This window comes from Balaenoptera ricei, chromosome 4 (assembly GCF_028023285.1).
Source record: "Balaenoptera ricei isolate mBalRic1 chromosome 4, mBalRic1.hap2, whole genome shotgun sequence".
Classification (NCBI taxonomy): Eukaryota; Metazoa; Chordata; class Mammalia; order Artiodactyla; family Balaenopteridae; genus Balaenoptera; species Balaenoptera ricei.
In genome coordinates, this window is record NC_082642.1 from 93,544,395 (window position 1) to 93,568,644 (window position 24,250).

The 24,250-nt window shown below is 37.8% G+C and overlaps 1 protein-coding gene across 5 annotated transcripts; it reads left to right on the top strand.

The window, feature by feature from the left end:
* Positions 1-24,025, top strand: MIX23 (mitochondrial matrix import factor 23). Of its 5 annotated transcripts, XM_059922128.1 has the most exons (6): positions 43-106; positions 909-1,116; positions 9,636-9,761; positions 14,488-14,634; positions 20,994-21,053; positions 23,722-24,025. In XM_059922128.1, the coding sequence occupies exons 3-6, from the start codon at positions 9,651-9,653 to the stop codon at positions 23,770-23,772; spliced, it is 369 nt and encodes a 122-aa protein (XP_059778111.1). In that variant the 5' UTR covers positions 43-106; positions 909-1,116; positions 9,636-9,650; the 3' UTR covers positions 23,773-24,025. The 5 variants fall into 5 exon arrangements, with proteins under 5 accessions (XP_059778109.1, XP_059778111.1, XP_059778112.1 ...); XM_059922126.1 differs by lacking the exon at positions 909-1,116 and having other exon boundaries at positions 1-106; XM_059922129.1 differs by lacking the exons at positions 43-106; positions 909-1,116 and adding an exon at positions 186-387.
* Positions 24,026-24,250: the final 225 nt, after the last annotated feature.

A 24,250-nucleotide genomic window follows, 5' to 3' on the forward strand; every position in this document is an offset into this window, starting at 1 on the left:
GACACCTTTGCTTCGCGGTGATTGGCTCGCGGCGGGGGCCTCGTGGTTGTCCAATATGGCGGCGCCCAGTGGCGGTGTGAGCTGTGAGGAGTTCGCCGAGTTCCAGGTGATGGGGTTTTCCTCACGCGGCAGGCGTTCCCTTCCTTTCGTCCCCGGACCCTGTTCCCTACTCTGGCCTGGGAGGGAGTGCGGACCAGTTGTGGCAAAAGGGGATATTTCAAAACTCCTTTTTCGAGCCATTGGAGGTCATGGGGGCGCGGGCTTGGCCTTAGGGAGCGAGGCTGCTGCCTTGGGGTCATGGCTCTCCCTGCGCCTCCCAGGCCTTGAGTAACTGCACCCAGAAACTCCAGTGGTTCCTCGGTGGCAAAGCCGAGTCCGGCCGGGTGGGTAAGGATTGCAACAACTATTTAGCCATTCTCTGAACTCAGTTCTTAGTCTCTGTCATTCCCCTCCTGTTTTAAGCTGAGTATTTATAGGAGAGAAGAAAGTGAAGGAAAGCTTACTTACTTGATAAAACAAAACAAAAACATTGTACGAGTTTCACTGTTTTGATGGGTCAGAACGTTTGGAGGCTTGAAGGGTCGATTAATCTTAGTACCTGCGCTGGTGCTCTGCCTTCCCAACCATTAGAGAAAATGTAACATTTAAGAAAAAGGTTATGTCTTTTATATATTCAAATACCAGAGGTCTAGGGCTGATTATTAACCCACGAATTAAAGAACAGGGGGTCTGGATTTTGACGAAGTTGCTATGAAAGTTATCTGTTCCAATGTAAGCATAAGTGCTGCTGTCTTGATAAGAGTGTTGAATTTAAAAATAATGAAAAATGTATTTTCTAAAGATAATGAAAAATCATTTCACGTATCACTGACCTCTGTAGTAAGCTTTGTGCTTGCATCCGTTTTTAGGGAGTGATATTCTTGAAGATAATCTCAACAGATTGAATTATTTGACAAACATCATTTGGTCAAAGAAGTTTCTGTGGAGTCTTTCCAGCATTATATACACCCTTTTCACCACTTCAGCTGCGCAGATTAGATCAACACAACAGCAGCAGACTTCAAATGTGATCAAAGTGCCTAACAAATACAAATATTTGTAAAAATCTTAAATAAGGTAGAAAAAAGACTGTTGGATTCTAAGGTTAACCAGCCCATTTGTGGCCTTGGTCTTGTCACATTAGTCCTGTGATTTAACTTTGGTTAATGAGCTCAGATAATTGAGCAATGATAGCCTTAAAGTTTATCTGAAAGAACCCTGGTTAGGAAGTTGGATGTTCTGGGTTCTAGTACTACTTCTGCCATTAACAGCTTTGGGACCTTGAGCTAATCACCTGACCCCTTCCATAATTAACTTTTGAATCTGTAAAATAAGATTATGTTAAAAAAACATTTAAAATGGCTTCCATCTCTATAATTATTTAAATCTCTAAAACCAAATTTCAAAGGATCTCTTTGAGCTGTTGAAACATCCAACGGTGCTTAAAGAACACTTTCATTTTCTTTTGGAAGGTCAGATGAGATGTTGTAAGTGAGGCAAAAGCTAAACTGTCTTGCAGAACCATTTTATTCACAGAGATAATGTAAATTAAAAAGTCATAAAATGAATCTCATTAGTGAAACCTGGAGAAGTTTTTAGATTGTTTCTCTAGGACTTTTCCAAATGTGTGGTTTATAATGGAGAATACCCTGGGTTAAAAGAAGATCAGGTTTTCCAGAGCTGGCCTTGGCATATCATTTAACCTCATTATGAATGAGTATAAGAACATTTGCCCCTACTGCTTCAGAGGCATACAAATGTAAAAAAAAAATGTATTTGAAAATGTAAAGTTTTAGTACAACATTTACATTTAAATGAATTTTGTAAAATTATAAACTAGTTAACTGGCACACTCACAAATTATTAATCAAAGTTTATGTTTTTTAGAGCTATGAAACCATTACATTTTGTATGTAGGTACCTTATATGTGAAAAGCACTGCACTGAATACTGTGGAAGAGAAACAGAAAATTGTGTACTTTTTATTATAAAGATTTAGGTACTTTTTCCCCAGAATTTTATTATGAAGATGTTCAAACACTGTAGAAAGTTCAAAGAATTTTACAATGAATACTCATGTACCCACTGTGTAGGTTCTACAGTGATTCACTATATTTACTAAATCACATACCATCCTTCAATCTATCCATCAATCCACCTTTTTTATTTTTAATTTTTGATGCATTTCAAAGTAAGTTGCTACCTCATCACTGTGTCCTCATATGACTTCTTTGTGCACACAGAGGGAGAGAGATCTCTGGTTTCTCTTCCTCTTACAATGACACCAGTTCTATGGGATTAGTGTCCCACCCTTATGACATCATTTAACCTTAATTACCTCCCTAAAGGCCCTGTTTCCAAAAATAGTCACACTGGGTGTTAAGGCTTCAACATACCAAATTGGGGGCAGGAGGGGGGCCGAGGGGGGACACTGTTCAGTCCATAACAGAAACCTGCTAGGTATCAGGCACTTGGAGAGACTGAGTGGGCAGGATATAAAACAAGGAACTCAAGCGGGGATATAAAACGTGTAGAGGATATTTAGAATATGAACACAATGCTGTAACAGTTCAGAGAGAATTAAGTCAATAGATGGTAATTGATCTGTACCTGAGGTGGACAGAACCAGGGGAATTCTAGGTAGAAGGAATAGTATATAGGCAGAAAATTTTATATATTGGGGGGGGGAAATAGCAAATTGCTGGAATTCAGAATTTGCACAGGTGCACATTGGGATTGCACAAAAGATTGGAACCAGGTTATGAAAGGCCTTGAATGCCAAGTGTGAGGTTAGGGAGTCAGTGAGCAGAGGGGGTGAATTGATCAAAGAGATGTTTTAGGAAGATTTATTACCACGCCCACAGTCTTTGTTAGCACCCTATCATTTTTGCAATTAGCTTTGCTGTAGCTCTTCTTATCTTCAGTCATTCCTTTCTCTAATATATCTCCCCTTCAATCTAACCTCCATAATGCTATGGTTTCATACTGTTATCTTCTAAATTTTAGAATCTGAACCATGCATCTAATTTCAGGATTATACGACTAAGTCTAAACTACTTAACATGGCATACAAGTCCTTTTAAAATCCAATCCCAAAGTGCCTCTGCTTAGTTAGCTCTCACCACTGCCCGTATTCATACATACTTCTCTCTCCCCAACCCCTGCCACTTCCAATATACATTTGAACTCTGCTGTCCAGCCACATAGGCCTACTTTTCCCTGAACACATGATGTTTTGTCATTTCTGTGTGCTTTTTTTCCACTTGACACCCTGAAATCCCTTCTTCCTGACTCTATCTGAGACCCAGTTCATAAATCACCTGAGCAAAATCAACTAAGTATTCCTAGAATGTTTAAGTCTTGGTATTTCTGGTAAGAATATTTATTTATTTACACACAATTGATTTTGAGTTGTTTGGTAATTAGGTACAGGCTAAATAGAGTATTTTCTAGCATCAGTGATGGTATCTTTTGCAACATACCTAGCTGCTCTCTGTTCCCTTGCCTGCGAGTGCAGAGGACCGCACAGGACTCTGGCAGTTGCAGGCAAGTCTGTATTTCTAGCTTGGGGGAGGCACAGTGTGAGCATTGTTATAAAAATGGAGTTTGAGGAGCCAGAAAGAGCACCATGTGAATGGGATCTACTTCTGGGTACCTTCAGGCAGAGAGTGAGGAGAAGAAAGGTTAAGAAATTTCAGATCATTCTGTGGAGTACATTTTAATTTTACTGTCAAGTAATAGACCTTTTACCACCCCCCGTGTACTCTAAAAGCTTCCCAAAATAATAAAAAGAATTTATCTAAGGAGTAACCTTAGGAATAGAGTATAGTATAATTGCAGGGGCAGTAGAAAATTTTCTCCACCCCTCCCTGCTGCTAGATATGGTCAGTCCTTCAGTACTGAAATTGCCTTCCAAGAGGGTGAGATTTTCACCCCACAGTTAAAGGTAATCCATAAAATGCAATTCCAAGGTAAGTGCCTGAATAACTTTAAAGGGTTAGCCTAAAGTTAGAGATTGATGATATATCAGAATTTCTTGTTGTTTTGAGGAGAATGAAAGGAGAAGCTGGAGGCACTACAAAGTTTGGAGAGTTATCTTCTGCTGTTCTTTGACACTTAGAAGCTGATCAGGGTTCCAGCTCCTATACAAAGATGTAGTCTTCAGAGAGCCACTGAACTGTGTATATTTCTGTATTATCTCTGTGGACTTGTGTTGCAGTTTGTTGTATGCTATCTGCTCAGGGGTGTCTTCTTTATATTTTCTTGGTGAATTTGTGAGAGAGAGGGTATGCCATTGGAGCTAAGTATCAAGTAGGTAGGTAGTAATTCCTTATGAATGATACATATAGTTTAATGGCAGCACTTATGTGCCTGCATTAACCTTCATCTGCTCTCAGTCTGTGAGGGTACCTAAGCTTTTCTCTAGACCCCCTTGGAGTTGCCTTAAGAGCCCTGGCACCTTTTGTACTGTAAAGAAATTTGTGCCTAGTGAGGTAGTTTATAGTTCTTTTCCTTCTCCTTTTGCAATTTTGAAAGAAATTCCTTCCTGAGCCTTACCCCTTTTTCCGCCTTATCTTTAGCTTTCCTAGTATCTTTTCTGTGATATTTAGAAGTAGCTTACAGTTCTCAGCAATTCCTGAACAAATGCACTATCAGTTTGTCATTATATTATCTCGAATTCAACACTGTCCAGTAGAGCTTTCTGTGATGGTGGAAATTTGTGCTGTCCAATATGGTAGCCACTAGCAATATGTGGCTCTTGAGCACTTGAAATGTAGCTCATGCAATTGAAAAATTTTGATTAAAATAACCTCATTTTATTTAGAGGTTAGATTAGATAGAGGTTATTTAGATAGCTGGTGTCTTTCATATTAAAAGCCAAGCTCTAGATCATATATTGATTCTTTAGCACACAGAGAACTGATATATTTGAAAATTCACATTTGTAAGACTGAAATTGTTTGATTTATTACCTAGTTAATGCCAATAAATTCCCATTGCTGTAAGGAACTTAACAGTATGTCCAAATTGTTTTATTGGAGGGAAAGTTGGCTGTATTGCTAATGATCAAACTCAAAACTAGTTAAAGTTCCAAGTAAATCAAAACTCTAGGAAATGATATAATCTTTCACCTGCATCAGTCTCCTAACTAACCTCTTTGCATCTACTCTTGTTTCTCTCTAATCCATTTTCCACACTTTAATTCTTTACCTTTAACTTAGGCAATCATTTCAGAATACAAATCAGATCATGTAACTCCACTGTATTTAAACACTTCATTGGTTCCCTGTTGCTTTCAGGAAAAAGACTAAAATCCTATAACATAATCTGTAATGGTGGACCTCATTTTACACCATGCTTTCTCTTATTCTCTGTACTTAAGCCACATTAACTTTTCAGCCCATTAAACACTCTATTTAAATGACTCTTGTGAAATCACCCATAGTTTCCATGCTGCTAAATCTAAAAAGTTAATTTCTGTCCACATCTTTATTGACTTCCTAGTAACATTCAACACAGTTGACCGTTTCCTCCTTGAAACCTTTCTTCTTCTGACTTCTGTGACATCTCAGTCTTTCTCCTGTAGTTTTAAATGCTAGAGTTCCTTCTTGATCGTTAACCCCCTTTATTCCCTACAGTCTCCCTCAATGATCTCTTCTTGTTTTATGGCTTTAAAAACATTAATTTGGGGAATTCCCTGGCAGTCCAGTTGTTAGGACTCCAAGCTCTCACTGCTGAGGGCCCAGGTTCAATCCCTGGTCAGGGAACGAAGATCCCGCAAGCCGTGCAGCATAAATAAATAAATAAATAAAACAAATAAATATTTGTTAATATACCTTCAGCCCAGTTCAGTGTCAGACTGGTATATTCAACTTTCTGCTTAACTTTTTTACTCATATCTAACAGGCATCTCAAACTTCACATGTCCAAAACAGAATTTTTTTAAAAAACTATTATGCAAAATTTCAAATTTCACAAAAGGAGAGAGTACCATGAATCCCTGTGTACTCATCTTTCAGTTCCAACAATCAGTTCATGGCCACTCTTGTTTCATTCATATACTACCATTTTCCCCATCCTAACCAGATTATTTTGAAGCACATCCCAGGTAGATCTTTTGTTCTGTAAATATTTCAGTCTTTATTTCTAAAAGATTACAATTTTAAACAATACCGGTGTCACAAACAATTAACAATAATCCTAAATGTAAAATATCCTGTGAGTCAGAATAGGATCTTGATCTTCCCACTCCTTCCAAATCTTTTCCTCTCCCAGTCTCTCCCCACCATTAATTAATGAATCTACCATCCATTCAGTTGCTCAGGTCTCAAACCTAAACGTCATTCTGTTTTCTTTTCTCATCCTCCAACACCAATTCATCAGCAAGTCCTATCAGCTCTCTCTTCAAAATATATCCTGAATCCAACTTCTTCTCCCTGATTCCACTGCTACCTCTTCTTTGTCTCTTGCCTAGACCACCATAATAGTCTGCTGAATGATCACCCTGTTTCCATTCTCCACATAGCAGTCGAAGTTATCTTTTAAAAAATTAATCGTTGTATCATTCCCTTGCCTAAAACCCTGTTTCCTTTAGGAAAAAACCCTTAATTGTTTCTGTGGTCTCTACTGTCCTTTATTTTCTCCTCAGCTCTGATCTCACCTAATACCACTCTTTCCCTTATTCACTTCCAGCCCACTTGCCTTCTTTTAGTTCTTCAAACATCCCCAAGTTTGTTCTTGCCTCTTAATTTTTGACTTGTTTCCCCAGATGTCCTTTTAGTTGGCTTATTTATATCATTCAGATCTCAGCTCAAATGTTATGTCCTGGAGAGGCCTTCCTTGATCTCCCTATCTAAAGTATTAGCCCCTCAGCCCCACCTAGTCATTCTTCATCCCATTACCAGTTTTCTTTTTTGTAGTACTTTTCAGTACTAAAATTATCTCATTTATTGGGGTACTTGCTTATTGTCTCTCTCCCCCTCTGAGAATTTAGCTCCATAAGAGCAAGGGCCTTTTCTATTTTATTCACCATTATAGCCCTGGTGTTTAGAATGGTGCCTAACCATTAGACATTAGTAAGTATTTTTTGAATGAAGAGTGAGTTAATGAATCAACTCTGTGGTCTCTCTAATTGCTGCGTATGTTTAAAGAAGAAAGATTGCTGAGGACTCTCAGTCAAGGAAAGCTTTATCTAAAAGGTATAATGTAAGCCTTGGCCTCAGGATCAGTTCGATTTAGATAGAGGGAAAGAAGAGAGAGGTTTTAAAGGTTTTTTTTGTTTTTGTTTCAATAGGCAAGTTGTAGGAGGTAAAGTTGGCAAGGAAGGTCCCTCTTTGCTACTTACCTATTTTTTGACTCTAAATAGTACTGCCGCTGTTTGTTTGAAATTTGCCACTTACTGACATTATATATCCTCTACTGTACATAAAACATTATTTAAAGTGGTGATTGCTTAGTGAATATGTTGAGATTATCCCCTAAGAATTCCAGTTTATAGAGAATCTTGATACTATTGACAAAAATAGAAAGATACAAGAAGAGGGGATAAGATAGTGAAGTTGGTTTTAGGTCTGATGTTTGCCTGTTTTTATTAGTCTAAATTATGAGCCTTCTACAAGCTGTTTTACTTCTAGATTGGGTTCTAGAAAAGGGCATTAAATTACTAATTAAAGATTAATAGCCTGATAGGAATAGAATCTAGGCTGAAGACAGACTGAATGGCCTAAATGGTTATTATAATTGGAAACGCCTAGCTGTTAATTATGAGGGAAATGGTCAAATAAGTTGTGATACCTCCACAGAATAGAATATTTATGCACCTATTAAAAATGTCTTCAAGGTAACAAGGGCAGAATGCTCATAATTCCATAAAGTAAAACTTTTAAATGTTATATAATACCTCAATTTGATAAAAATATTTGCAGATATGTATAGAAAAAACTGAACACAACATTGTAAAGCAACCATACTCCAATAAAAATTAATTTAAAAAAAAAACAAAGGGACATCTTATTAATAATGGTTAACTATGGATGATTCTATTTTCTTTAAATTTTTTTCTAATTTTTCCAAAATGATTGTGTAATACTTTAATCATAATAAAAGTTTATTTTAACAAATGGATGATGCAGCATAGGGAATATAGCCAATATTTTATAATAACTTTAAATTTAGTATAATCTATAAAAATACTGAATCATTACATTGTATGTTTGAAATTAATATAATATTGTAAATCAACTATAATTCAATAAAAAAGAATAAATGGTAACTATAACTTATTCACAATCATATGATTAAATAATGTATGCAAATCGCACTCCTGCCAATTTTCAGATTAAAAGCTGTTATTTTTAATATGACCAAAAAAAATGGATGAAAGGAATGAAGAAGTTGATTTCAGTGATGGATTTAAGTTTGGCAAAGAAATAGGTTCATATGTTGAAGGAAGGAGAGGATCAAGCAAAGATGCTTTTAATACACATTAATATTAAATGTTAACTTCCTGGATGTTTTCAATAAGTATAGTCCTAGTATTATACACTTCTGTTTTCTTAATGATTTTTCTGTGATTGTGTTTTGTTTTGTTTTGTGGGGCTGGGGTGAGGTAAGGGTGGATTAAAAGAGAAAGAAAGGGGTATACTACTAGAAACCTTTTCTAGAGTTTATATCATCTGCAGACAGAAGGTAGCTGATACCTAGCCTTTGTCTAGTGACAAGTGAAAAGAAGTACCCTAATCAAAATGTGGGGAGAAGGGACTATGCACCTATTAAATTATGCTGTGTTGGTATACTCATCAGGGTCTTTCTAAGTTCCCTGCCCTTTTGGTATTATTTTTATTTTGATTGGGTTTTGAGAGTTGGACCCTCTTTTAGAGGGGAGAGATCCTTGGGAAATGTGAACTTGGGTAACTGAGAAAAGGTAAAACTACTTGTTCTATGAACAAGAAAGCCACAAAGAGATTTGATTCCTTTTCTAGCAGTATACTTTATTTTTGTTACAAAAATAATACACAATCGTAGGAAAAAACTAAAAAACAAAAAGCCTGAAAGGAAAAAAAGCTTGAAAGGATATAGATTAACGTCTGCACGTTAATCACTGCTGAGAGTTTCTTGTGTATCTTTCTAGAAAATTTCTGTCTAGCACCACATTTTAGAATGATGGACAAAGAGGGAACAGAGTAAGCAATGACGCTGGATTGTTTTGGACCAGTTGAGGTAATCAAATTCAGTAGAATCCTTTATTGGCTGTATGCTGGAGATGGAAAGAACACACAGTGTTTGCTAAGCACCGTGCCAGCGCATGGGGTTTACAAATGAATGAAACCATCTTTACACTTAAGATGATCACAGTGGGACCAAGGAAAGAGTTGTGCCAATCGTTAGAATTACTATTACATAACCTACCTCTCATACTTGTAAAAAAGATTTTTCTGTGGTTGCACTATATATAGTGTGGTTTCCCCACTCCTAATTCACAGGGTTGTAACATATCCAAGAGCTTTATTTATTTATTTAGTTTTGCTTAAATGGTCTTTTTTTAACCACTTAACTTTCCATTCAAGTTACTATTCTTTTATTTTAAATATATATAGGAATTACTCAAGGTGATGAGGACGATTGATGACAGAATAGTACATGAATTAAACACTACGGTTCCAACAGCTTCCTTTGCAGGGAAAATTGATGCCAGCCAAACCTGTAAACAACTTTATGAGTCTGTAAGTGTACCTTTTGAGTCTTTTCTTTTGTGCTTCCTTTATGCCTTTCTCTGTAGGCAAAATAAGAAAACAATTGACGTACAATTAAACTGTGGATACAAGAATGGAATCTTCATGTTTTCTTGCCCACACCTGAGGGTGTATATAGGTTTTGATCTGGTTTCTACAAACTAAAGAAAATGTGTGATCTTAAGCACAAGTCTGGGAAGAGACAGTTCTAAGGAATGAAAGCAGCCGTTTTTTGACCCCCTCATGAGCAGCCTTTAACTAAGGAAAGCTTATGCTTCAAGGAATGAAGGAGAAAGTGAAACAGTCAAGTACAATAAAACAGTGAAACAAGAGCAGGGTCTTTGAATGAATCAATCTTAAGAAGCTAGACACCTGATTTAAGGAAGAATTAAAACCCTTCACACTTTTTATCAATATATCTTCTATCTTCCCTCACTCATCAGGAAGGGGAAAAGAAGCATTTGGAGAGACGGAAAAGCCACAGATAAATTGTCCTTTTCTGAGGCTTTGGTTTCTCAAGTATATATTTTTTCATTGCCTCTTAAAGATCCCCTTTATTTCTCTTTTTTAATTTCTAAAAGTGAAAGGAAATAACGATGTAGCTAAGCATTTTTTATAGCTTATATTTTTTTCATTAATTTGGAAGCTGATGTTCAAATGGCATTTGCTTTTTTAGGCTCTACCACAAGATTACTGTATTACTTAAAATCTAAAGTCCATTTCTCAATTATGAAAAAAAAAATCAGTTTTGGATAAACTTATTCATATCACTTAAATTCAAAGCTTTAACTGCTGATATTTTTTTCTGCTTTTATGTGAAAGTATGTTACTTTGTTGAGTGGTCAGGTAATTCTTGTGGCTTCATAAAATTGCAAGGATGGGGGCTTTAAGGAGTAGACTCCAATATTGGGAGTAGAGAGCATGGGTCCAAGGCCTAATTTAGTATGAGGTTGTTCGACAGTTCACTTAGTTTCTTTGGGTAGCTCTGTCTAAAGAACTATTGATAGAAGTTTGTAATGGCTTTAGTGATCCACCTCACTACCCATATATATATTTAATCTCTATAATCTATTCAATTGTTTCCATTTAGAATCTTTTTATTAACCTAGAGGTTTATAGTATAGCAATTAACAACATGGATTCCATATCTAGATTAAATCTCACCTCTGCTACTTCCTAGCTGGGTGACCTTGAAATAATCTCTGAGTCAGTTTCCTTATTTGTAAAATAGTATCAGAAAAGTATCTGGTCAATTGTTAGAGGATTAAATGAGTTAATATAAAGTGCTTACTGTACTAAATGTTTTACATATAAATGCTTGCTGCTTCTCTTATTGTTGTTATTATTTCTTATTCCTTTGTTGAACCAGGATAAACTGGCATGCTAAATTTGGAACCTTTCTGTTTTAGATATTCTTGTGTATGTGTTTGGGTTTTTCTCCATCTGTATTCTAGAGGGATCCAGCAACATGAACGTATGTAAAGGATTATTTATCTAGTAGCTTTGTTCCAGGGGTCGAGCCTGCAGTAGAGTACCCATGCTAACAAGTACCACTGAGTTCCCTTAGATATTGTCTCAGTTAAGAAGTGGAACTCTGTGACATGTCCAAGTTGTTTATGGTCACCCTGACTGTCTTTAGTCCCTGACCCTTCCTTCTATAGTCGATAAAGGAATATTTGCACTCTCTAATGATAATACTTCTTAATAGGAGAAGATCAGCAAAGTTATTATAAAGCACTGATTTTAGAAATTCCCAATCTTAAATGTATAATCTTAGTAAAAATGAAATAATTTCAGTAAGATTCCCTTATTAGAGCATATTCCCTCAATATATGAAGTTTTCCTAGCTTTACATTGTTTATTGTTTAGTTTCAAGATAAACATAAAAATCAATACGGAACAGTTAAAAAGTCTATGAACTTGGAACAGTGCTTTACAAATGCAGAACTGTTACCGGTGTCATAATGATTGATTTAAAGTAATTCTTAAAGCTATCTCTTTAATATAATGAACTTTTGGACTATATGTTTAAAAAGTATGCTTCTTACATCATTTTGTCAGAAGTTATGGAGGAAGATTTAAAACACAAAAAATGCCGTGACAAAAACTTATTAACTTTTTTTGCAATTGAGGTATAGTTGATGTACAATATTATATAAGTTTCAGGTGTACAACATACTGATTCACAATATTTAAGTGTATTGCTTTTAATGATAGTTAAACTAAGGGTCATTGTTAGGATTCTAAAATGATGTTTGGGAAAGTAGAATTTAGAGTTAATTTAGAATCAGCCTTTGTTCTAGAAAGAAAAACACCAAAAAACTATAATCAGGAAAACGACATTCTGTTTCCCTTAAAGGCAAAAAGCATTACTTTAAAATAATGATTAAAAGGTAGTAGGTGAAAATTTCAGCCTAAAAGAAGTTCTCAAAGTTGTGGTAAAATAAAACTGGGAAGTCCTAGATATACCCCCTTTAGACTAGTTTTGAATCATTCTCCTGCCCCACCCCAAGTGTCTTCATTTCAAAATTGCTTACCCCAAATCAAAGGAAGTATGGTTATGATATGGTTATAGTTCAGGATTTTTCTCCTCTAACCAAAGTTTTACTTTACTGAGTTTCTTAATTTTATCTCAGTTCCTTTAATAAGCACTTTATGTATCAGAAATAATTCTCTTATGACCAAATCCTCAAGCATCTGATACTAGTGAGCTAATAAGCCTGGTTTCGTGTTATTTCTTCTCTGGTAGGCTTATGTCACGCCATCTGTTACTAGTTATCAAGCGTCCTCATTTCTTTGACATATATGTACAGAAAGAAGTCCATGCATATTCCTCTTGCATATGCTCTTAGTTTTGAATTTTATTGAAGGATGGTCATGAAAACGGACCACAATAATTGATAATACTGAGTAAAAGGTGACTTGCCCAGTAATTCCTGTTCACATAGGAGTGAGTTCACAGTGGGGCTAATCTGAAGGAAAAGTAAGCAGGTGAGGGTAGGAGGGTAGTCTGCATCTAGAAGTGTATCCACAGGGAAGGGGCCAAGCTAAAGACGGGAATAATGGAGGAAAGCCCAACCAAGGAAGGAAACTGCGTGGAGAGAGACCAAAAGAAAGATATTGAACATTTTAATAAAATGTACAAAATTTGAAATTGATTTTAAAATGCAGATAGAAAAATGAGAATATTGTGATAGACTTCTAGTTGGTACTAATGCTGTTTCACTAATTGCTGGGGGATTAGACAAAATATCAAAGTAATTAAATAGCATCTGGCATCTGAGCAATGTATTGAGTCATGTTGCCTCTAACTTTTAGAGGTGGAAAGGATATTAGTGACTATTTACTCATAATCCATAATTTTCCAAAAGAAGAAACTGAAGCCTGTAACAGAAGCAGCATATTAGCTAATAAATATGGGCCTTGAGGCTGTCCTTGTGAACCCTAAATGTTACAATGAAAAAAATTAGCATATTAGAGAAATATACTATAGGTGGGATTAACATCTGTTAGGAAATTCCCTCCCTTCACATGGGTACAGCTTTTAACTAATGCACTTTTGGTATTCCCCTCTAGAAATATAAAGGTTTATTCTTTCCTGGTGTGTATTAGACCAGTAGTTCTCAACCACGGGGTCCCAATATGACCATTTAAGAGCTGTATTTCAAATAACTTATGAGGAATGCTTATAGAATGGTTGTTAGTCCCATATTTTATATAAAATATATATAATGGGTTATTTCTATACAGCCATCACTAGCATAGCATTGGGATATTCCCCCTTCAGAGAGAAGAAGGAATGATATAACGTGATTAAATGGAGCAAGCCAACACTTAAATTTTAGTTGGAGGTTAACCACTGTTATTATGCACCATTAATTATAAAGACGATTGCATATTATTTTAGTATTTTGCTCTGTCTCCACCCCAAGTTTTTGGGGTATCTTCAGAATTTGGCCATGATCATGGGAGTATGTTTGAATTGAAACATGACTATCATAATTAATGAAACAAGGCAGAAAATAGATACAAATTATTGTATTGGATTTGTTACATTAAGATGAAGGCTAATAAACAATTGCTCTGTCGGGCATCCTTACTCTCCGTCAGCACACGCAATTGATGGAATCAGTGACCTCTACTTCATGTACAATTTTTCCTTGTTAGTACTTAAAGTTTAAAATCTTGAAAAGGGTTCTGTCTGACATAGGTAAATGTAGCATTCTTTGTTTTTCTTTATTGTAACTAAGAGCTTCTCTATATCACTTACTTTATAATTTTTTGCACTGTTGACAACATGAGGCTCAAAAATAAATGAAAGGACAAAAAGAGAACAGCAATAGGAAGTGGCCCAGAAGGTGTGTGAGGGGTGGGTATAGGGTAGAGGAACACACAGATGCAAGAATGGGAGAGAAAGGAGTGTAGGGAGAAGGAGACTGAGATGAAAAGCCCAGCACGAGGAGTGCAGGAAGAGGAGCAGGAAGGCCTGGGAGCTAAGTGAGGAAGAAGACAAGCCAACCTCTTCAGTTTCACCCTCACAGCTGCTGCCTTTGAGCTGGCTCATTCAGCACAATCTTCTCTTTCATAGATTCAGTTTTTAAAAACTGTTTTAGAAAGTATTACATTTCTGTAGCCTAAAAATTTTTTTTTAAAACACTGAAATGTGACAAATTGGTGTGATTTTTTTTTTTCTCATTTCCTTCTTTTGTTCTTTTAGTTGATGGCGGCTCATGCCAGTAGGGACCGAGTCATAAAAAACTGTATAGCTCAGACCTCATCAGTAGTAAAACAGCTCCGAGAGGAGAGAGAAAAGAATTTGGACAATTTAACGTTATTAAAGCAACTTAGAAAAGAACAGACAAAGGTAAGTTGAACAGGGTTTACATTTCTGAGGCAAGGTTTCCAAACTTAGCCTTCAAAATAAAGGCAGTTTTTTGTTTTTTTGTTTTTTTTTTAAATTTTATAGCTACTTTATTTATTTATTTATTATTTATTTTTGGCTGTGTTGGGTCTTCGGTTCGTGCGAGGGCTTTCTCTAGTTGCGGCAAGCGGGGGCCACTCTTCATCGCGGTGCGGGGACCGCTCTTCATCGCGGTGCGCGGGCCTTTCACTATCGCGGCCCCTCCCGTTGCGGGGCACAGGCTCCAGACGCGCAGGCTCAGTAGTTGTGGCTCACGGGCCCAGCTGCTCCGTGGCATGTGGGATCTTCCCAGACCAGGGCTCGAACCCGTGTCCCCCTGCATTAACAGGCAGATTCTCAACCACTGCGCCACCAGGGAAGCCCCTAAAGGCAGTTTTTAATATGAAAAATTCAGAGTAAGATATGGTTATTACTTAAAACAAAATGATCAGGAGATTAGTACTTCATTTTTTTTTTTTTTTTTTTTAAATTTATTTATTTATTTATTTATTTATGGCTGTGTTGGGTCTTAGTTTCTGTGCTAGGGGTTTCTCTAGTTGCAGCAGGTGGGGGCCACTCTTCATCGCGGTGCGCGGGCCCCTCACTATCGCGGCCTCTCTTGTTGCGGAGCACAGGCTCCAGACGCGCAGGCTCAGCATTTGTGACTCACGGGCCTAGTCGCTCCGCGGCATGTGGGATCTTCCCAGACCAGGGCTCGAACCCGTGTCCCCTGCTTTGGCAGGCAGATTCTCAACCACTGCGCCACCAGGGAAGCCCAGTACTTCATTTTTAATGGGCTTTATTTTATTACATTTCAATACTAATTGGTAAATTAATGTGCATTTCATGAACGTATGGAGTGTAGCAAGCTTTAGCTAAAAGAAGCATGTAATCATGTTATTGCCATTCCTTTATATATTCCACAGTTAAAGATACAAGGATTAATATAGACCAACACCACATCAAAAAATCTAGGGAAATCACATCTGTATCTATGTTTTGAGGCTTGACTTGAGAAGAAACGTTTTTTTAAAAATATTTACATTTTGAAAATATTTACCTCTGGTTTCAGCTGTAGAAATCTGCTGAAATGTAATATAGATATTTAACTTCAGGATATTACCCTCTTCCGCCATAAAAATATAGTACTATTTAAATATAACCAGGGCCATCAGAGCCTCATTATGTTTATTTCTTTGCTGTGGAGAGGATGGTATGGGTCTTTGACTCTTTTCAGACTCTCCTTTGTTTCCACTTCATCTCCCATGCCTACCATTTTCCCTTTTAGAGAACACCAAGTGTCCACTGAGTGCTATGTCAGAGCAAACTTTATTTTCCCTAAGTCAGCCGTCATGTAGATGGGGTGTGGACCTCAGAGTAGAGTTAATGAAGCAGAGCTATTTCTTTATAGCCCTTAAACATGACACGTCAAGAAAACAGTTGAAATGTATGCCATATTTTATTTTGTGGACTACGTTGCTGTCTTTTGAGGAGGATGGGGTGGGAGGGGGCCTTCAGGGGTAACTTTTTTTTTTTAATTTTTTATTTATTATTTATTTATTATTTTTATTTTTGGCTGTGTTGGGTCTTCGTTTCTGTGTGAGGGCTTTCTCCAGTTGCGCCGAGTGGGGGCCACTCTTCATCGCGGTGCGCGGGCCTCTCACTATCGTGGCCTGTCTTGTTGCGGAGCACAGGCTCCAGACGCGCAGGCTCAGTAGTTGTGGCTCACGGGCCCAGTTGCTCCACGGCATGTGGGATCTTCCCAGACCAGGGCTCGAACCCGTGTCCCCTGCATTGGCAGGCAGATTCTCAACCACTGCGCCACCAGGGAAGCCCAGGGGTAACTTTTTATTCCGATACAATTTCAAACTTACAGAAAAGTTGCACGAACAGTACAAGGAACTCCCATATACCCTTTACCTATATTCACCTATTGTTTACATTTTGCTCCACCTGCTTTACAGTTCATTCTCTCTACTCTTCTTTCCCCCTCCATCCTTCCCTCCCTCTTTCCCTGTCTTCCTCCCCCTCCCCATACACATTTTTTTTCCTTTACCATTTTGAGAATATGTTGGGCACATTATACTCCTTTACCCCTACATATGTTGGTTATTTCCTAAGAACAAGGGCTTTTTCTTACATGACCACTGTATAATTATCAAAATCATGTCTGTATTTTAAGATGGCTTAATAGGTAACTTACTGATCCTTACATGTCAGGTGACTGAAAATCCAGTGTGAGATGGAATCATGTTTTCATACTGAACAATTTGTGAAGTTTGCTCTTTGTTTAGTAGACGTAGCCAAACTTTGAAAAAGGGATCTTGCTGTCTCTCTCAAGCCTTTGTTCTTTTGCTGCACACAGGTGTGCACTTTCTTAGTCATCCCACTGCTGCAGTGTGTCTCACTGGATACGGGATTCATCCACTGTCTTTGCTGTTCTCTTTGTTCATGACGACTGCTTCAGCCCTGTGTTCCACACCTGCTCATTCATCAGCCAGTGGTGGGTTCTTCAGACAGTGAACTTAGGCTGTAATGGTCATCTTAGCCTACCCTCCGTGTTGATGAAGGCTTATAGATAAATTATAGAAAGCTGGTTAAGATCTAGTTTTTTTTGGATTTTGTATTTGAACAGGCTCTTGAAGTATTGACAAAGGAAAGTGCAGGGCAGGGCTGTTAAATCAGAAACTGAAAAATCATTATTTGCAAATTAAGTCAGACAAAGAATAGAGTAACTCTTGTTAGCAGAGCGCAAAGTTCAAAAACCACTGAGTGTTCAGGAGTGATGTGTCACACAGTTTTGTCTGCCCTCTGTTCTACCCATATGCCTTTAGACAATCACTGCAAGGAGGAGTTTTAGAAACCAGCCAGTGAGTTTTGAAAGGCAGTTTTCTGGCCTGTGATATTGCATAGGACTAGAGTAGAAGTTAACCATGAGTAGTATTTAAGCAAATAAGGAAACTTGAATTTTTTTTTCAAGTTTGCTATGAAGACTATAGAATCAGAAAGAGACAGCTCTTGGAGATGTTCCAGCTCTACCTCTTCATTTTCTGTATATGGAAACAGACTTAGAGATACTGACATCCCCAGAGTCACAAGCTAGTAAGTGGTAGAACTGGGACTTTAACCCATCTCGTCTGACTCTAAATTCAGTCAGTGTTTTTTTACCTTAAGTTGTGACTAATAGTCAAATTCTGATTACTTTAGTGAACAATTTATTTACATACAGTGATGCCAGTCTGAAAGTTCCCAGTTCTTTACCTGAATCCTTACCTCAGAAAAAGCACATTCCTTGCTGGAACTATATACCTGCTGTCACCTCTTAGTAGCCTTTGAGAGGAAGTTTACCTGTTTAAGACCCAGAGCCTCAAAAACAGCCATCTCGGGACTTCCCTGGTGGCACAGGGGTTAAGAGTCCACCTGCCAAGGCAGGGGACACGGGTTCGAGCCCTGGTCCGGGAAGATCCCACATGCCGCGGAGCAACTAAGCCCGTGCTAATGAAGACCCAACACAGCCAAAAAGAAATAAATAAAATAAATTTATTTAAAAAAAAAAACACAAAACAACCATCTCAAAGGTAGCATTTTGTTGTTGGCACTGAAATTGCATTAGAAGCTGGCTGTAATATCTGCGGTGTTCAAGAATAGAAAAAACATGGATTGTAAAGGCAGACAGCTCTAAAGAAATAATCCCATCTACCACTTGGAGGTTTTGTAACCTTGTAAACTAATTGTTCTGAAACTTCTGATTTTCAGTTTGTAAAATGGAATTGATACTTAGTAACTTCTTATATTTTATTTTTTTGGTGAGGATTAAATTGTATAATATATGTAAGAGCTTGCATATTGACTGATAATGAAGTGGCAGTTTCTTTCCTTTTTGAGTCGCTGGGACTCCATATTTGTTATATTAATCCTCTTTACAATATCCCCCCAACCAGTGGTTTCCACCTTTTGTTTAACCAGTATTAAGGGGGTTGGGGGTATCTACAGTCTTATGTGGCAGTGCATTCTCTTTTTGGACAATTGTAATTGTTCAGAGATTTTCTTACTTAGTGTGAAAATCTGTCTCCTTGTAACATGTAATTACTGATCCTTAATCTTCCCTCTGGATAAGTCTAAACCCATTTCTACACAACATCCCTTTAAATATTTGAGAGCGATTATGAATACTGTCTTAGTGGCCTGTTGTAACACTGTTCTTTAAAGTTGTTACTTCTTTGGCAGAAAGTCCAGGCTCTGACAGAGCAGTGAAACTTTAATGATTTCTGGGTCGATATAACTGATTAAAATCTGAAACCGAGGTTGCTCTAATGTAAGCAGGTGGGCTTCCTCAGGCTTGTTACTACTCCACAGCACATCAGAAATGCAGTCCTTCCCCTTGTTCATGGTTTCAATCCTATATACTGCCCCATATTCTGACAGCAGTTTTTTTTTTTTTTTTAATTTTTTTTTAATTTTTTAAAGAGAATGCCGGGTTTTTCTTTTTCTTTTTTTTTAAATTAATTAATTAATTAATTTTTGGCCGTGTTGGGTCTTCGTTTCTGTGCGAGGGCTTTCTCTAGTTGTGGCAAGCGGGGGCCACTCTTCATTGCGGTGCGCAGGCCTCTCACCGTCGCGGCCTCTCTTGTTGTGGAGCACAGGCTCCAGACGCGCAGGCTCAGCAATCGTGGCTCACGGGCCCAGTTGCTCCGCGGCATGTGGGATCTTCCCAGACCAGGGCTCGAACCCGTGTCCCCTGCATTGGCAGGCAGATTCTCAACCACTGCGCCACCAGGGAAGCCCTGACAGCAGTTTTGAGTCTACGAAGGGAGTTTACAAGGAGCATTTGGATCAGTACCACATCCAGTCTTTTTTTTTTTTTTTTAATTTTATTTATTTATTTATGGCTGTGTTGGGTCTTAGTTTCTGTGCGAGGGCTTTCTCCAGTTGCAGCAAGCGGGGGCCACTCTTCATCGCGGTGCGCGGGCCTCTCACTATCGCGGTCTCTCTTGTTGCGGAGCACAGGCTCCAGACACGCAGGCTCAGTAATTGTGGCTCATGGGCCTAGTTGCTCCGCGGCATGTGGGATCTTCCCGGACCAGGGCTCGAACCCGTGTCCCCTGCACTGGCAGGCAGATTCTCAACCACTGCGCCACCAGGGAAGTCCCCACATCCAGTCTTAATAGTGTTACATGCATATTTCTCAAACCTCCTGCCTGAGCTGTACTCCTAATTTATGGTTAGGTTCTTTGGTCTGGGTACCTAACTCATGGTTGCCCAGAATCCCTCTGGCATTTTGTTCCCAAATCTCCTGGCCTGGGTCTTGACTTTGGCCTGAAGAAATCATCCTGCTGTTAACCTCTTGGCTGCCTCAACCTGTAGTTCATGCTTTTTTTCTCCTAATTTTCCTGAATATTTTCAGGTTCTCCTCCTGGAATTGGTTAGCTTCTTTCCTTTCAAGTCTCTCTGACCAGAGGCGACTAGGAGTATGATGGGCCCTGCCATCTGGACCTGACAATAGAATTGGCTTCTTTTTTGATGGAGTAATTAGGTTGGCAGTTAAAAAGAAAGTTAGAAAGACTAGCATTTTTAGCCTCACACCTCTGGCTGTATGGTTAAGGTATGGAAAACTCATCCCTTTCTCAATTACTTGAGCCTTATATATTCTTCTTCTCTGTTTTTCTTCCTGTTTCTTTTTTCTTTTATTCAAATCAGGTTGCCACCTCCTTGTCCTTTTTTTTGTTCGTCTGTGCTATCTTTGCAAATCTATATGGTAGGATCAATAACTAGAACTGGAGTTATTGAGTTCAAGGACATGTGAATTTACATTTTTGGTAAGTCTTACCAAATTGCTCTCCATAGAAGTTGTAACAATTTGTACTCCTACTAAAAATATATGTGAGTGTATCTTTCCCCATACCTTCACTAATACTAGGTTTTATCAGATATCAGATTTCTTCTATTGAAAAAATTTTTGTCATATTATGGCTTAATTTACATTTCTTTATACATGAATAAAATTGTACATTTTAAAAATAGGTTTATTGGCCATTTGTTTTTCTTCTGTGAACTACCTGGGCATTTGAGATTTTTTTTTTAAAAGCTCTCAAGGTGATTATAATATGCAGCAAAGCTTGAGAACTACGGCTTTATAAGATTTAGCAACTGATTAAATATGAGGAGAACGGCTATTTCAAAGAAGGTTTTGAAATCTGGCCTAAGTATTACCATTAATAAAGAATGCAGGAGCAGCAGCTGGTTTTGCTAGGAAAACATAGAGTTTGGTTTTAGTTCTTTAATTTAAATTTTCGTAACTTCATTTTTGTTTTCCTTTCTTGCAGTTGAAATGGATGCAGTCAGAACTGAATGTTGAAGAAGTGGTAAATGACAGGAGCTGGAAGGTATAAAATAATGTTGGTTCTTGGAGAGAACTAGGACGGGAAGCAGAACTAGCAAAGGGAAACCAAGGGAGGGGGGAAGCAAAGAGTGCCTTGGGCACTTAAGAATAATAAAGATCCTTCATTTACAAGCAATTGAAGGCTTTAACTTTTTGGGGGTGGGGGAGCGGGTTGTGTTTAGACTCCAAGTTAGAGCCATCTTGCAAAAAGTAGCTTTACAGTCATATGGTAGAATTGCATGATCGTCATGGGAACAGAATTGGAGACATTCTGTATGTTTCCTAATACTAATTATGGGCTATTTGATATTTAGAGTTATTAGTTGTTAACTTAGAACCTTCAACCAGGTTATTTGTTCAAGTTAGCTTTTCTGAGCTCAGTTACTTTCCATAAATTTTCATATCATTATCTATCCTTCACAGTTATCTGTTTTCTAACATATCTGATTGTGAAACTGTTTGTATGTAGTTTTACTGGTATTTGGTAATAGGCTTTTTATGGCTCCTAGATTCACATGCTCCTTATTACCACCTACGTGGTTCTAATTAGGAATTAGATTGGGGGACCAGGATCCCAGGACTTTACATGTAGTTAAAAATTGCAAAATTCTACACTACTGATACTATGTATAAAATAGATAACTAATGAGAACATACTGTATAGCACAGGGAACTTTACTCAGTGCTCTGTGGTGACCTAAATGGGAAGGAAATCCAAAAAAGAGGGGATATATGTGTATGTATAGCTGATTCACTTTGCTGTACAGTAGAAACTAACACAACTTTGTAAAGCAACTATAGTCCAATAAAACTTAAAAAAAAAAAATTACAAAATTCCTACTTTAGTTTTCTGAAAAAGTATGTCTGCCTGTCCTTTCTAAAACTTCAAAGATTTCCAAAGGCCGAAATCTATTATATCTGAAAGAATGAACTGAAAATTCTGTTTTACCCTTTGAAATTAACCAATGGAATGGGGCTGGATCCAGAGGGAGGTTAACTGAACCAAAAACTGGAGTGTACCACCTTGCAGAGCCATGAATAAACTGCAAAATACAAATCAATTTTCTTTGCTTTATCACATTTCTTTATCCTATCCTCTTTGCCAAGATTTTTTATTTCTGCCCTTTCCACCTATGTGATAAGGTGTTTGCTCCTTGAAAGCACACACATTTCCCCCTTTATCAGACAAATGGAAGTATATTGTCTACACTTTGTTTTTTTCCCTTAATATATGTTGGAGATCTTTTCAAATCAGAACATAAAGAGCTTCCTTATTCTTTTTTATGCTTGCTTATATCCCATTGAATGGATGTACCAAAATTTTTATTTGACATAGTCCCACATGACATGTAATCATAGAATGTTCTTTTAACATTATGATGTTATTTGTTTAGTTTTTAGGAAGCAAGATAAATAGAACAAAACATTATATAAATTTATACAGTTTAGCAAAAGACTGGACTCCCTTCAAGTAGATCTCCATGTGAGAAGGATCTGGCACTCATTTAGAAAAGCATGACAGATATCTAAATAAAATCTACATTATAAGAGGATTTTTTTTTTAATTTTATTTTATTTATTTATTTTACTTTTGGCTGCTTTGGGTCTTCATTTCTTTTTTTTTTTTTTTTAATTTTTTTTTTTTTTTAATTATTATTTATTTATTTATTCATTCTTGGCTGTGTTGGGTCTTCGTTTCTGTGCGAGGGCTTTCTCCAGTTGTGGCAAGCGGGGCCACTCTTCATCGCGGTGCGCGGGCCTCTCACTATCGCGGCCTCTCTTGTTGCGGAGCACAAGCTCCAGACGCGCAGGCTCAGTAGCTGTGGCTCACGGGCCTAGTTGCTCCGTGGCATGTGGGATCCTCCCAGACCAGAGCTCGAACCCGCATCCCCTGAATCGGCAGGCAGGTTCTCAACCACTGCGCCACCAGGGAAGCCCTGGGTCTTCATTTCTGCACCCAGGCTTTCTCTAGTTGCAACGAGCGGGGTCTACTCTTCGTTGCGGTGCGTGGGCTTCTCATTGTGGTGGCTTCTCTTGTTGCGGACACGGGCTCTAGGCACGTGGGCTTCAGTAGTTGTGGCTCGTGGGCTCAGTAGTTGTGGCACTCGGGCTCAGTAGTTGTGGCTCGTGGGCTCTAGAACACAGGCTCAGTAGCTGTGGCGCACGGGCTCAGTAGTTGTGGCGCACTGGCTTAGCTGCTCCGCGGCATGCGGGACCTTCCTGGACCGGGGCTTGAACCTGTGTCCCCTGCACTGGCAGGTGGATTCTTAACCACTGCGCCACCAGGGAAGCCCTATAAAAAGATTTTTAAAAAGCTTTATCTTAAAGTTAATTTAGATATTTTTGTCTAACTGTCCAAAATATGTCCAGGATATGGAACTAGCATATTTGTTAGTTTACCAAATAAGCTAGCTTGTGATGATTTTTTCCTTGAATAATTTAAATTTTATTAAAATATTAAAATTATCGTATAAATGAATATCAAGGCCTTCTGAGCTCTTAGCACCTAGTAAGTCAGTTTGAACCAGTGAGGAAACACCTCTGTTTCCTAAACCTGTTGACCTGGGACAAAAAAGGTTATATCCACCTGACCCATGCCAAATTTAATTGAATTCCAGGCCTGATTTATACAGGATGACTCAGTGACCTTTGTTTCTGTTCACATATCTTAGGTGTTTAATGAACGCTGCCGAATTCACTTCAAGCCTCCAAAGAATGAATAAAAAGATACTTTTTTTTAAAAAAGGACCGGGTCATCTCATAGGAGTTAAGCATGACAGACATCAACATGGTGGGCTTCCCAGGAAGATTTCTGAGCCAACAGTCCAAGACCTTTTGTTGATTTCAGCCCCACTTACCCAAGACCTCAAGTATAAATAATTCTGATAATTATGGAGAAATCAACTGCTATTTTATACTGATTCTGTAAAAAAAAAAAAAAAAAGATATTTTGTAACTATTAAAATAATTTTCTGACTCAGTGTACATAATTATTTGTTTTCCAAGTTGAGGCAGTACATTTTGTAAGAGAATTTAAATACAATTTCAGTATCTGATTTGATTTATATTGTACCTTTTTGAATTTTACAAATTTATTGGCATGAGCATAGACCTTTATGGTCATTGATAGTTTTACCTCTTTATTTATCTCTTTAGGTTTATTGCTCTTAAGTTAAAGGGCAGTAATATAGGCTGGATACT